Source organism: Uloborus diversus, chromosome 3 (genome assembly GCF_026930045.1).
Source record: "Uloborus diversus isolate 005 chromosome 3, Udiv.v.3.1, whole genome shotgun sequence".
In the NCBI taxonomy this organism is placed as follows: domain Eukaryota; kingdom Metazoa; phylum Arthropoda; class Arachnida; order Araneae; family Uloboridae; genus Uloborus; species Uloborus diversus.
In genome coordinates, this window is record NC_072733.1 from 193181921 (window position 1) to 193197504 (window position 15584).

Consider the following 15584-nt stretch of genomic DNA (forward strand, 5'->3'; position numbering starts at 1 on the left):
GTTCATCTAGCCTTTTATTTATTTATTTATTTTTCTTTTTTCTGTCAATCAACTAAGTGGCTTCAACAGTTGGTTGGAAAAAAAATAAAGACTACGTTTATAGATGTAGTAAATATATATATATATATATATATATATATATATATATATATATATATATATATATATATATATATATATATATATATATATATATATATATATATATAGAAATAATACGTTCTATTTCTATACATCTATAGAAATAAAATACTATTTCTATACACCTATAGAATTAAAGTACTTTTTCTATATGTGTATAGAAAAGTTGACTTATAGGTGACTCACTACGCCTCAAAGAGTTCGTTCGGATTAGCCGGGGTTTTTTAAATATTTTTCTGCGATCAGATTTTAAACTAATTTTTATCTATTTTGGTTGAAGAGCTAAAAGAAGCAAAACTACCCTCTTATTTTCTTGCACTTTTGTTTAAAGATCAGTCTATTTTCAATAGTGGAGTATGTTCTTCTATGGCAATTATTATTAAGAATTATGCATCTTAACAGGAAGTTGCTTGGATGACTTTACTTTTTTTTCTGTGAAAAATCGAAAGCTCTTCGATATCGGATTTCAGAAGTGCTATGCCGGATATTTTTCGTTCCGGACATAAGAATTTTCCACCTGTTTCTAGTCTTATATTTCTCTGGTTAGCGTTTGACAAGGTCTTTTTGATATTTATTAGATAGTTGTCATACTGGCTTAATCACGCCCTGAAGCAGAGGTGCCCTGCAATATCGAAATAGAAGGTGCTGGTCTGCCATCAGTCTTCATACAACTTTCTGAGAGCGTCGGGCTTAGTAAAATTTTGACGTTGGGCTTTGTAAATCTGCATCAAGGTAAATTGTATCGTTTAACTGTTTAAATTGCTGGATTTCTAAGCTTTATGTTTCCTCTTTTCATTCCCCTATTTCATTTCAAAGTCGATGTGGATTATTGATTTGATGAACTTTATGTAATGTTTACTTTGAATCTTTATGGCGGATTTTGAGTTTGAATGAAGGGTTGTTTGAAATCGTAAATCATTTGCATAGAAATTGTAAGAGTTACGTTATCGAATTTTACTGGTTCATGTTAAAAAGTCTTACAGAATTAGTCTTATTTTGTGAGTTTTTCTTTGCTATTTTCTGCTATAAGGCGTTGTATTTTCGAGTTGTTTTGAATTTAAAAAAAAGTTTCTGAACAACCAGCGTAAACAAAATGGAGCAAAAATATTTCTCGTATAAGTGTGCTTAGTAAGAGTGAAATCAATAGCTGGGGTTGAAAAAATAGCAATGAAATTGAATTTTCATACTCAATGGAAAAAAAAAAACATGCAGACATGAAATTGCTTGGATGATAACATTTTCAATAAATAAAATGACTTCATTCGTATTAGCTTTTTCTTCTGTTCTCTTATATTCATTACTTATGTTGTAAATATTGTGGGTGTTGTATTTTTGTTGACGTATTCAGCACTGTTCTGTACTCGTGCTAGAATTTTATCGATTAGTTTTCATTACATAGCCCTGTAACAATGTTTAATTACAGGATGCATTATGCTTCGCTATGGCCCTAAAATCTCTACTCGTATCATTTCTGTCGTAAGTGCTCAAAGGATTTAACCCGAGCTTCAACATAAAGGTGTTCATTTGGGAAGAGAGAGAATGTCCTTTTTAAAATTACCCTATAACAGATTTTTTTTTTTTTTTTTTGGGGTCCTCTTTTTTTTTTTTTTTTTCTTCAACTTTGTATTTTCCGCTAAATTACTGTCCGACATGTTTCCTGTAGAAAATTGGCCATCAGCGAGAAAAGGTAGACCAAATGAATCAATCGGTCTAACTGGGGTAAAGGATGTGTTCTTAGTTCATTTGATGCGATAATGTCCTTCTGAAATTTTCAAATTGGATTTGTGAACTCTTGGTCTCCCCGTCTTAACCTTCTGTAAGTCGAAACTCAGATTTTTTTTTAAAGGTATGATAACAAGAAAAATAATTGACGCTTCTTTCTGGACTATGTTTTTTTTTTTACTCATGAAGGAAATTACAAACGTAGGGAGACTAAACAAATACTTATTACCGACAAAAACAGAAAGATTACGTGGCAAGTGATCAAAAATAATGTTACATAATAAAGTTGAAACACTTTTCTCTAATTTTCAAGGTAATTTACAGAAAACACGCAGAACAGTGTTTTGTTTAAAACTTTTCGCAAATACGAGTATTTTCGTGAGTAAGTGCGGCTCAGCATTGTTGGTGCTTAGTGGAGGAGTCAAAAACCTCGAATTCCTAGGGAATAACGCTGGACAGTAAACGCGATAAGCAGATAAAGACTTCCACAATGTGAAACTTATCCTTCGAGTTGTGTTTAACAGTCCAAATTTATTTCTTATTGTAGACAACAACGCTGCTCGAAAAATACTTGTTTCACCAACGCGTGGTTACAGCAACCCATGCTCCTCTTGTTTTTAACCGGTTTCGATATGTTCGAGTGCCAACAATCCTGAGCTGCACTGCATCGATTGTCGCTCAATTTCTGACAAATTGCACTATTTATTTTTACTTCCTTTTACAAAAAGGAAGTATTGTATTCGCAAAAAAAAAAAATTCACTCAAAAATCGGCCTTAATTTCCCATTTTTCTCACCCCCGAATGAATGTTGAGTTTTTTTTTTCGACTCGGTCGGGTCCTGCTTAGGAACCTACCGTGGATATATGTCTAGGAACCTACAGGCACCCGAAATATCCATTTTGACGACCCCCGAGTTAATTACAATGAATTTTCTCGTGACGTCCATATGGATGTATGTGCGTAAGTATCTCGCATAACTCAAAAACGGTCTGTCCTAGAAAGGTGAAATTTGGTACGTAGACTCCTAGTGGGGCCTAGTTGTGCACCTTCCCTTTTGGTTGCATTCGGATGTTCCTAAGGGGGCCTTTTTCCTCTTTTTGGGGGGAAATCATTGTTAATTTCGATGTAAACAAGTGGTCTTATAGTTTGTCGGACACTTGGCGATATATAGCCAGTCTTTTGGTTGCCAAGTTTTGTCGCCAACTTGGCGACAAATTTGGCGATTTTTTAAAATTTATTTTAAATTTGGTTTTATTTTGGCCACTGTTGGTGATATTTAGAGAGTAAGCAATTGAATCACATTAAAATTGCCAATAATGGGGAAATGACATTAAATTGGAGTAAAAGGAAGTCATGTGATGCACACATCAGCTCGTTTCTTTGGTATCCGTTAGTAAGTTTGTAGTGTAGGCCACGAGCTACAGTGCGTAATTACGTTATAAAATCCATTTTATGAATTTGGCCGGCGATTGGACGGCATATTTTGTACGGTCTAATCTATGCTTTGAAACATAGGGTTAATACCATGCCATTCTATGTTCCGAGGCTGCGTTTTAATTTGAGAATCTCTGTTGCAGAAATATTTTACTACTCGATCAATGAAATGCAAGTCGATTACTTCAATGTGGTTGGGTTTCTTTTAATTAATGATGTTATAAATATCATACATATAATCAGACTAAATGAAACCTAATCGATCGTCGCTATTACAAGGGAAAAAAGAGAGAGAGGGGTTGTAATAACGACGTTGATTACTATGTCTGAGAAAAATCAATTATTATTACTACAATTACAGAGATTAAACAAACGAGATTGAGTACATTGTACACTTTCAGTAATAGACTAACATGATTGCTCATGATTAAGGCTTTTATTTATCGCTTTTTTTTGGGGGGGGGGGTGCATCCTATGTTTCGTTTTAACTCTTACATGTAGTGAAGTGACCGAATCTTCATCTGGTTTTGAAGTTCATTCTATTAGCCTTTCGTAGAATTTTGTTATTTTAAAGGATTAAAAAGGTAACAAGGAAGTAAATTAGCAATAAAGCAACTGCAACAAATCGGGCGCTAACTTTTCAGTATTGGCACTGGGTTTGATCCACACTCTTAAAAATAATGTTCAATGTTTCACCAAGGAATGAGCTAAATTTTGCTTGATTTAACCCATTTCTTGGTGAAACATTGAACTTTATTTTTAAGAATGTTGAGATTCGTCTATTAAAGAAACACGTGCCACTACTGTAATTTTCATTGTTTTATTCTCGGTAATGTTTAGCTAATGCTGACGTTTACTATACATTTTTCATTGTATTTATGAATTTAGGTACGACGGAAAGGGTTTGTTTGATCACCGGAAGTGTGGAAGGTATTCTTCGCATTCATGAGTTTATTATGGAAAAAGTTAAAGAAAAACCTGATCCAAATGCAAAAATGGCAATAGATTTCGATCATAAACAGCCTGCTGAGAGAGAAAAACAAGTAAGTTTGAACGTATGTATTTGCGTGTGTATTTTTTTTTTTTTAAATTTTTATTTATAAGATTTGTTTCAAAAGGGGGGTAATGAGGGAACCAATGATGACTCACCGCCAATGATTCATCGTCTTCACATCCAGTTACTGAAAATAGGTCTCTTTTGCGTTAGCATGCATCAGTTACCTAATGTGGATTCAAACATCGGCTAATCTACTGGTGCTGTCACTGTTTTAATGCTTGTGAGAGTTGGAATAATTATTTCGGATATGTGTGATTCTTAGGCTGCTTGAAGCCTTTACATCGATGCAAATCTGTGTCCTTAGAAAATATCGGCATTCTGCAGATATTAGGGTAGTGTTCAAGTATTTTTGTTGGCTAAGACTTTCCGGACGTAAGGTGGTAACTTCAAGTAGTTTTAAAATGCATATGCAATTTCGGAACCAGGGTTGCCAAACATCCCAGATTCTAAGGGACAGTCCCGTATTTTAAGACATTGTCCCGCGTCCTGGAAAATTTCTACACGGAACGGCAAAAGTCCCGTGTTCTTGCGGAGAGTAACTGATACTGTTTTGAAAACATTCGCGTAAGTGTAAATGCAATCTTCTGTGTTTATATCGTTATGTCTCAATGAATAAGCAAAAGCATACCGTAAACACGGGCAATTTTGGCCCACATTTCTCATCTTTTCTCAATAAAGTATTTTTATCCTTTTTACTTGTTTTTGTATATCGACGTATTATACTTGAATCACGTGACTTGGGATCTTTGCTTTATCTCTTCCTGAGCCAATGATTGGACTTTACTCCCTCCAGTTACTAATTTCTGCTCTAACGTGCGGTCTCAGTATTTGTGTTAATGTTGTTACGACCAGTTACCACTCACAATAGCAGTGACTTTAATACTTAAAAGATTGACTTTTAAATACTTTTTCGGGGTGTTTAAGGTAAGTTACGGATGCAAATGAAGCAGGCTAGTAATTCTAACAAAAGCAGGTAGGATTTAAAAAATTGAAAACATAATTCAGGTTTAAAAACAAAAATTTTTCATAGCATAAATTTTACCTACATCAGAGTTTTTTTACGAAATGTTGGAACATCATGACTTATAAACTAATACGGCTGCGGTTTAAAATAATTCCCCAAGCAGCTTGTTCAATTGTAAGAATCTTTTTTGTGGTCTTTTTATCGTCTTCTATTGTTTACAAGTTTAAACTGATCCTGTAGACACTTAAATAGAGAGAGAGAGAAAGCACTTAAGTACAAAGAAAAACGTTAAGTTCTTCGCTGAAAGATAACGCCGGCATTTATTAAAAATAAAAACAGTGATAAAAATGTAACAAAACGAATTTAAAAAAAAAATATTATAGAACACCTAAACTTAGGGGGGAGGTTGGTTTTTGAAAAATTCATTGATCTTGCTTTTTATTTCAGCAGGGGTGATTGTGTTCCGGTATTTTACCGAATTTCCGGTATTTTTGGACGTATTTCCGGTATTTTTATGTCCGAAAATACCGGAATTATGTTTTCTTTTTTTTTTAATGCTTTTATCTCCCTACCTCCGGAATTTTTTAAAATTATATAATGCTCATCAAATAAACCTGCAAGAGCCTTAAGATGGACACCTATCCCTTAAGATGGACAAATGTCAAGATAATTTGTATAACACCAGCTCAAAAGTAACATTGTAACCCATTAAAAATTTAATCAAATGTACACACAATATTTTGACTCAGAACTATTTAATACTATGGCAAAGGTGCACTTAATAGGGGCAAAAGATTCCCCCCCCCCCCCGTTCTCGCTTTGAAACTTTCAGGTATTTTTTGATGAACTCGCAATCACCCCTGTTTCACCACGTCAGAGTTCCTCACACAATTCTAGTCCCTCCCAGGAAGTAATTCTGGGTCTCTGTTGCACCTCATTGTGTAGTTCGAAGTGTTCTATCTTTACAGTCAGGTACAATAATCTTTTAATTCGCAGATTTCTATCCAGGTGCTTCCGAGTTAGTTCAACCAACAGCATTCGCAAAACTTATTCTTAATTGTGTCTAATGAGTGTTAAAGATGCTTGGGGTGCCATTAGATTTCAGAAGTAAGAGAATTCCATTATTCTGTGGGGAAAACTAGACGAAAGAGTGGAAAATTAGTGAGTTGCTCAAATGCAGGGACTGATTAAGCTTTTTTAAAGAGGTTATTTTGAAAATTGAGCTTACTATATAATATGTAGTTAGTTGAATTATTATGTAATTCCGAAAATATTAGGGTCATTCTCATAAAAACAGTCACTTTGAGCTTATTAAGTTCGGAAAAAGTGATTGAAATCAGATGAAACCTTTTATAGAGATGTATATAAGTGATGGCTTTATGGAAAAAAATATTGGTCCTGAAAAACAGAAATATCCTCATATATATAATAGCGAATGATCGAGTAACGCTCCTGACGTCAGCAACAATATAACTCACGCCACAGCATCATAATTTGATAATATTTTTTGGTATGCTGACATGCAGGGAAATGCTTTATTTAGACGATGAACTGGCGCCAGTAACTGTTTTACTGGTAAGACTCATTTTATAGGGGAATGAAGAAACTAAAAAGTGATCAACAATGAACGCTATCTGTTGGAGTTGAGCGTTAATCCACTGGAGTTAGGGTTAAAATTTCAAATGTCAAAGTTTCACCAAAAAAAAGGCAATTGCTTCGTTTAAACGTAGAAGCACCCGTCTTGCCTTGTTTATTAAAAGAGCAAATCTCAAATCAAAATAACGTATATTTCCGTGTATAAAAACGATCATTTTTGGAACCTTTTTTAAAGTTAAATTAGAGGTATCAGCTTGTACAAAATCTAATTTTGAAAAAAAAAAAAAAATCGGCACGCTTGTAAGCGATAAATAATTACTACGGCCAAATAAATATAATGCTTGTTTGTTTCTTTGAAAGAAATTAACAGCTGAAAGTCAGTTTGGTTTATAATTTTGCTTGTTTGTTTTACGCAGCGGTGTTGTTATAAACTTCTCTGAAAGCGATAAATAACTACTACGGCCAAATAAATATAATGCTTGTTTGTTTCTTTGAAAGAAATTAACAGCTGAAAGTCAGTTTGGTTTCTAATTTTGCTTGTTTGTTTTACGCAGCGGTGTTGTTATAAACTTCTCTGAAAGTGATAAATAACTACTACGGCCAAATAAATATAATGCTTGTTTGTTTCTTTGAAAGAAATTAACAGCTGAAAGTCAGTTTGGTTTATAATTTTGCTTGTTTGTTTTACGCAGCGGTGTTGTTATAAACTTCTCTGAAAATCGTTGTAAGCAATTTTCTCCCCGCTTATGATTTAATCAACAGTAATATACGGCGAAATGAACTTAGAACTGCAAATGATAGTAGATGCGGGGGGGGGGGGGTGTGATCGCTTCAGATAGTTATCCACTTCAAACTTATCGCCTTTCAGCGTTTGGGGGTGCGATGTTTAACTGTTATTTGTGGGATAAAGTTATATGGGTTTGATTTTTCGTGCGATGCTAAAAAGGATAATTAACTTTAAATAATCTTTTATTTACCGTTTTTTTCTTTAGATGCCTACATTTTGAAAGATGCAATATTTTTACACCCAATTTGAGAATCATATTTTTTCTTTTTTCAAGCTAACTTCGCTTTAATAGGATGCAAATAAGTGGAAAGTTTCTTTATTTTGGTAACAACGATTTTTTCAAATTTTTAAATGCGAAATTCTATTTTCTTTTATGAGTCAAAAATTAATGTGCTAAATTGATGTTTTTTTTTTTTTTTTTTGCTACAACTGTGCCCAGATATTAATGATATGTTTATCATAGGACTCTAAAATGCTATTCTAAAATAATTTTATCAAAAAAATTTTTTTTTACAAGCCGTTTTTCTTGTGTAATTTAACATGACGTCATGATGTAGAATGGTAGATAAATATTGATACTTGAGGGGTGTCCATCTCCCAGTGAGTGATGCCTCCCCTCCCCCCTCCCCGATTTCTAGAAAAACACTATGAAGATAGAATGATCGAATGATATTCTCCTCAAGAATGATATTCTCAACAGAAAAGAGGGAAACACTCAACTTTAAGTGTCAATAATGCAGTTTTCATCATCTCAAAATTCTAAACTTTCGTTTTTACAACAAAAAAAAATATACTTTTGCAAAATTATTTGATTTTTCGCACAAAACGGACCCTGTGAAAAATTCTGGACAGACCTCTGTAATCTCTGCGCATGCGTCGTCAATCGCAATGAAAACGATTTTTATACTTTGATCGGCGACATTTTTTAAGGTTTAATGCTTTACTATTGAATTTTTCAGATTTATCGTGAAGAGACGTTCTACGTCAGAAAGCACCCCTTAAAAATACACCATATTCAGTAATTGCCCTCAACCTCAAAAATACCCCCCCCCCCCCCCTCCCCTTTCACTCCTAGAAGTCTGTCCCGTATTTACTGTTCGTAAATCTGGCAACTCTGACACATTATTGGATTCTGGTAGTTATTCCTAACTGATATTTGAGTTTATTCTCAAACGAGGAAGTAACTTATGATTAATCACTTTTAATGCATTATTTTATTTAACTGTAAAAACAGATGTGAGGGAATGACGGATGCAAAAACCCCTATCTGGTTTTAAGATTTCGTGTGGGTTCCAAGTAAAAATTTTTGACCAATTATAGACGCAAATATATGCTGCAGTATTTTTTTGGGGGGGTTTCCAGCTGTAAATTACTACACTTTTTGCTGAAAAAAAATTATTTCGTTGCAGTTCTGGGAAGGAAATTGACTGCTGTGAAGGGGAATGACACTAACCGCTGGAGACAAACTTAAAAATAATTACGTGAACTAATTTTTAATGAAAATTTAAAATGTTTTTTTACTTAAATTCTTCAATATTTTGAAATAAAAACCACAAAAATGTAAACTTATTATTTGTTTGCTAAGAAATAATTTTTGCTTATTTTTTACTGATATGCAGTGGGGACAAGTGAGGGAATGTCGTTTGGATACTTCTACTTACATTAAAGACATTTAAAGTAAAATATAGAAATTTCATTCTCTCTCTCCGTGATCTGGTTAATCTCTATCCCGAAAGGTATTTATACCCCTAAAAATATTTATGAATCATAAAACATTCGTAAATTTATGTAGGGACATGAAAATGACCGTTTTTGTGAGAATGACCCATTAATGACCTTCAAATTAACTGAAGAAAATGTCCAGATTGCTGTTCTCCTTTTTTTTCAAACATCGAATGGTTAACAGAAACCTTTTTTTAACTCTTTACATACGGATTGAATTTGCTTTTCCTTTCGGTCTTTAGGTGTTTTTAAGAGAATTTAATAAACAGGCATACAGTGTGGGACCCCAATTTCAGAATCCTAAAACCTGGAAACTTTTTCTTGTAAAAAATACTTGTCCTAATTTTTTTCGAAGTTTAATGTTTAAAATTTCTATCAATTGACTACAAAGTATTTCCAGTTTTTTTTGTTTTTTTTTTTTCATTTTATCGACGCCACGTGTCATGCGAAGTATTATCATTTTGCTTTCATTGAGCATCAATCTTTTAGCATCCGCTTTCGGTTTACAATATTGCTTTTCATTTTCTCATTAGTATACAATACAAAGCGAATTGAGCAAAAATACAAAATTATGTTTAGTATAAGCATGATTTATTTTTTGTATGTATCAGAATTTATAGATATAAAACGATTATGCGTGGCGCAAAATGAGCCTTTATTTCTTTCTCAAAGTTGGCAACGATCAGCTTTACGTACGATCGTTGTTTGCAAGTGCTGCTGAATCGCTTCCAGCGTAAAATGTAGTTCTAGCTCTTGAATTATAGCTTTAGAATTTTGATTTAAGAATGAGTGTTTTAGATCACTTGAATAAAATTTACAAAGAAGAGAGCAGTGGAATTGGGAGTCTTTAGATGAAAGATCTGAACGCAGATCGGTCCGAAAAGCTGCCGATAGGCTTAGGTGACCGCGAATTGCAAATCGAGTGAGTTCTGTGTTTCCAAACATATTTGCGGAATGATCTTGCACTTTGCTAGAGAAAACAGTTGAACTGACACTGATTGTATTAAAACTGGAGAAAAAAAAATTTGTAGCCCCGCCAAAAAAAAAAAATGCCGATAACAATACCGATACTTGTATCATACCTGGAATACCACTTATTTCATCCGATAGTAACGTGCCTTTTAAATTCAAACGTAAACCACTTCCTGTTACATTAGCTTTCCCATTGGCTATAAATAATGCACAGTGTCAAACTTTTGATAAAATTTATTTAAATTTTACAAAACCAGTTTTCAGTCACGAACGTATCATGTCTGATAGGGTGGGTCGAAAAACTACTTTTTTTTTTTTATTTCGATGATGGTTAGTGCGGAAAACGTGCCATTGGTGGACAGGGTTCGTACGGGTCATGGAAATCCTGGAAAGTCATGGAAAAAAAATAAGCGAATTTCAGACCTGGAAAAGTCATGGAAAATTGAAATTTCCATTGAAAGTCATGGAAATTTATTTCAGGTCATGGAAAAACGTCCTGGACAGAGATAAAGTAACAGTAACTAAAAGAGTATTAGAAATCTTGAGTGATTTAGTAGTATAGCACATAAAAGCTATTAAAAGTGACAAATTGAAAGATCCCAAAATCAAATCTGAATTTTGAAAAATCATTGTATCCACTTCTGTCGCTGCTGCTTGCCTTTTTTGCGATGTGATTTTACTATTTGGACATCTCTTATTTTGAATTACTGTTATTTTCAACACTTCTTATGTTTTATATTCTGTAGTAGCGAACTTGCACATTCTTGGTTTTGCCACGCCCACTCAAAAAAAGCAATTCAATTGCATTCGACTTTGATTCCATCACTCGTAAGAACTTTGTTATTAAATTTATCAGAGTTTATCTTAATTTGTTGAAGGTTTTAGGTTTTTTGTCAGGCGATAGAATACAGAAAAAGGGGAGTTCTAATACTCTAAAACAGTAGTGCCGAACATACGTCCCGCAAAACTAGTCCATGCGACCCACTGCTACGGTCAATGTTAGAAATCATACATGTTCTGGAATTTCTGAATCTATTAATTCATATGCATTTGAAAATGTGCAAATAAGTAAACAAAACAAGTACTTTTGAATCAGAAGATTGATTCATTTACTGTTTGGTTTTTGTAAAAAAATGTCTGGTTTAGAAACATAAAGAACTAAACTATGTGGCTTTACTTTAAAGAACCAAAATACTGTCAAGTTAGGTGGATGATTAAATGCACTGTTGGGGACACTGAAAGGCAATTTTTGAAGCAAATTTATTGAAACTTAGTGATGACTCATTCAACCTTTTCCCCATTTATTATCATTCTGTTTGTTTATAAAAAAAAATTAGATATTTAAGCATCATAATTTTTATTTCACTGCATTTTTACTTTACTTAAATTTAAATGATGAAGAAAAATAAGAATAGTTTAGTTTTTTAAGTGTACACTTATATTTTTTACATTATGAGTAAGTGCTTCAATGAGACTGTGGCATTCATGTAGACGTTTTGTTAAAGCTCATTTCCAAAAATTAGCAAGTTTGAGATTAAATTGTGCTATTCTCTTCGTGAACAAGGTCATGAAATTTTTTATTGAAGTCATGAAAAAGTCTTGGAAAAGTCATGGAATTTTTTCATCCAAATAGAGTATGAACCCTAGGTGGAGCAAAGTGTACATAAAAAATTTGAATTTTTTCTGATCTGCCGCAATTGGGTTGAAGTTTCGAAAAAATGCTGTTTTTTCATGGTTTTAGCCAAAATTAGTAAATATAGTATGTCTCTATTTTCGGTGATGAGTTGTGCGAAAAAGGTGCCATCATTGGTTGCACTAAACTCACATAAAAATTTTGGGATGTGTGGTATAGCTCTTTCCTTTGCGACTAATGAGTTGAAGTTTTCGCAATTTTCAATTTTTTTAACGTTTTCAATAAAAATTCTCCAATAATAAAAATTTTGTTTTCATCATTTTTCTCTACCATAATTATGTAGTTTTATCACATGTGATGCATTTTTAGATGCGTAGTGTATTGTAAATTACTTATTGCGTATAAATTTTTTAATTTAAAATGCGCTATTAGAAAACTTAATGCAGCTCTCTGTTTAATTAGCATTCAAAACCAACGGGACAAACGCAGAATTTGTTCTTAACTACTGGTAAATCTTTTTAAATAAGAACAAAGTTATTTTCTCCTAATTAAAAATAGTCATGTGAAACGGTACTCCAGTAAGAATATGAAAAGAAAAACAAAAAACATCGCTGCCATTGCAGGTGTTTAAAAAAAAAGAAGGAAATAAAGAACTGCATCATTTGGTTACATTTTTCATACGAACGAACTCCCGGTCTGACACCTGATAAATGAGATAAAGTACTGAACCTAAGAACTTTCTGGCTCAATCAAACCCAAGCTGATGGCATGTGAAAAGCTATCATTCTATGTTACCTCTGTCATGTATTTCTACATTGGCAAAAGAAAAGGAAAATACTTAAAATTTGAGCACAGACCAAAAACACATAATTGATAGTTGTGCAACTGTTTCAACTAAACTGTCCAGAGTTACAAGACTGCCAACCAGGGCCTATTACATAGTCTAGGTGGCTCACAGTTGCCTACAGAACTCTTTGCTTCCAATTAAGTACCTTGAAACCCAAAGATGCCTTAGGATGTCTCTTACTTTTGGTAATATGAATTGATTTGCCCATATGATTTGTCTAAGGAAACGACAAGGGTACACAAAAGGGGTTTAAAAAAGTAAATAACTTGGCCTTCCTATGAATTCACAACAATGCTACCCACAGCAATGGAAACTGACAAAAACAAAGGTATTAAAACATTGTAATGAATATTTATTTAATAAATATATAGCAATTAAAAGAAGCAAAGATCAAGAAATTAGAATGTTTAAGGTTTAATTAATCCAAAATTAAAATTCAGGTTAACTGAATATGATGATATGCTTGGTTTGGTTCTCAACCATTATCAGCCAACCTCGAATCATGAAACTTCTTTCGTCACAAGAAACTGGAATAAACATAGTATCTGAAACAATTTTAGAACCTAAATTTCTATGCCAGCTGTGTATAGTAAATGGAAAACTATAAAAATAGCAGGGAATTTACAAATTGCCATGAAGGAAAAGATGCTTTCACTGCAGCAATACTGCAACAGATGTAAAAGCGCTAAAAGGCAGAAATTCAACTTGCAAAAAGCTTTACCTAAAACAGTGTAGATAAAAATTGTCTGTTGAAAGTACAAGCAAAAATTTTCTATACATCCACACAATCTTCAGTTCTGTACTGTTTAAACATAATTTTGAATGTAGAAATACATGACAGAGGTAACATAGAATGATAGCATAAGTAGGTTTTCATATGCCATCAGCTTGGGTTTGATTGTGCCAGAAAGTTCTTAGGTTCAGTACTTTCTCTATCTTATTTATCAGGTGTCAGACTGGGAGTTCATTCATATGAAAAATGTACACCAAATGTTGCAGTTCTTTATTTCCTTCTTTTTTTAAACACCTGCAATGGCACCGATGTTTTTTGTTTTTCTTTCATGTTCTTACAGGACATGCGACTGTTTTTAGTTAGGAGATAATAACTTTGTTCTTATTTAAAAGGATTTACCAGTAATTAAGAACGAATTCTGCGTTACTCCCGTTGGTTTTGAACACTAATCAAACAGAGAGCTGCATTAAGTTTTCTAATAGCATATTTTTAATTTAAAATTTTATATGCAATAAGTAGTTAATTTATAACACACCACGTGTGTGAAAATGCATCACATGTGATAAAATTATATAATTATGGCAGAGAAATATGGTGAAAACAATTTTTACTGTTTGAGGTTTTTTTTGAAAACGTTAAAAAAAACCGAAAATTGCGAAAACTACTCCTTTGTGGCAAAGGAAAGTGCTATACCACACACTCCAAAATTTTTATGGGAGTTTAGTGCCACCAATGGCACCTTTTCCATGCAACACATCATCGAAAATAGAAACACACTATTTTTACTCATTTTGGCTAAAAACATGAAAAAACAGTATTTTTTCGAAACTTCAATCTAATTGCGGCAGATCAAGAAATTGTCAGAAAAAATTCAAATTTTTTTTATATGCACTTTGCTCTACCAATGGCACCTTTTCCGCACTACCTATCATCAAAATAAAAAAAAAGTTGTTTTTCGACCCAGTCTAATGTCTAAGTCATTCCAGAGTCGATCATTTGATTATGTCTCTGTTGTATCTGAAAATCCAGAAATTTTCAATTGTGTATGTAGAACAGTAAAATGATTTTTTTTTTTAAATCCGTCGCAAAGCTAATGTTGCTGTTGAAAGGTTTTTCCCTTAACCATAGCGCTTTCAAGAAATCAAGTTCTCTACTTACCAGGGCTGCTGAGTCGGAGGAAAAATGTATTACTCTGACTCCAGGATTTTAGAGACACAGACTCCTTTGTCCAAAATTAGTCAGACTCCGGATGCGACTACGCAAATATTGACAGCGTTGCGGATTTTGAGAGAAAATTACTGACTCCGTTTCTTGAAATTTTAAACCTTTGACTGTGACTCCTTTTCCCCAAAATCAGTCCGACTCCTCAGCCCTTCTACTAGCTACTACCAGTAAATACTGAATTTTTTTTTCCAACCACATTTTTGTATATATTATGTTGTTCCACATAGACTAAATGAATTTATTGGACAATTCTAATTGCAAAACATGTCACTTAGTTTTGCAATGAATTGAAGTTAAGAACTGAACCACAATGACAAAGTAAAGTGACAAATTGAATCGTGAAGACCTGAAGAGCGAAACATGTCACATACTTTTGCAATGCATTGATGTTAAGAACTGAACCACAATGACAAAGCAAAGCGACAAATTGAATCGTGAAACCTGATGTTACTGCTAATATGTTTTCACACTAAATCTGTTAGACCCTGTGCCTTATTTATAGTCATTAGGGAAAGCTAATCTAACAGGAAATTGTTTACATTTGAATTTAAAAGGCCCATTGCTACCAAAATAAGTGGAATATGAAATAAGTGGTTTTCGAGATAGAAATATTAGGGTTATAATAACCACTATTTTTTTTTTTTTTTTTTTGCTACTATAATATTTTTCTCCGGTTTTATTATTATTCTTTGGTCAACTCTTTTTCTCCAGTAAAGTGCATGATTATTCTGCAAATGTGTTTGGAAACACTT

At 33.2% G+C, this 15584-nt stretch overlaps 1 protein-coding gene across 7 annotated transcripts in view; it reads left to right on the forward strand.

Moving 5' to 3' along the window:
* LOC129219350 (RNA-binding protein Pasilla-like) overlaps window positions 1-15584 on the forward strand; it is a 123747-nt gene that overhangs the window by 100725 nt on the left and 7438 nt on the right. For 4 of the 7 annotated variants that reach the window (XM_054853712.1, XM_054853716.1, XM_054853713.1 and 1 more), the window contains one exon: window positions 4186-4352. In XM_054853712.1, coding sequence (XP_054709687.1) covers window positions 4186-4352 — 167 coding nt within the window. Of the gene's footprint in view, window positions 1-719; window positions 874-4185; window positions 4353-15584 lie in introns of all 7 variants that reach the window. The other 3 variants (XM_054853715.1, XM_054853711.1, XM_054853717.1) reach the window with 2 other exon arrangements.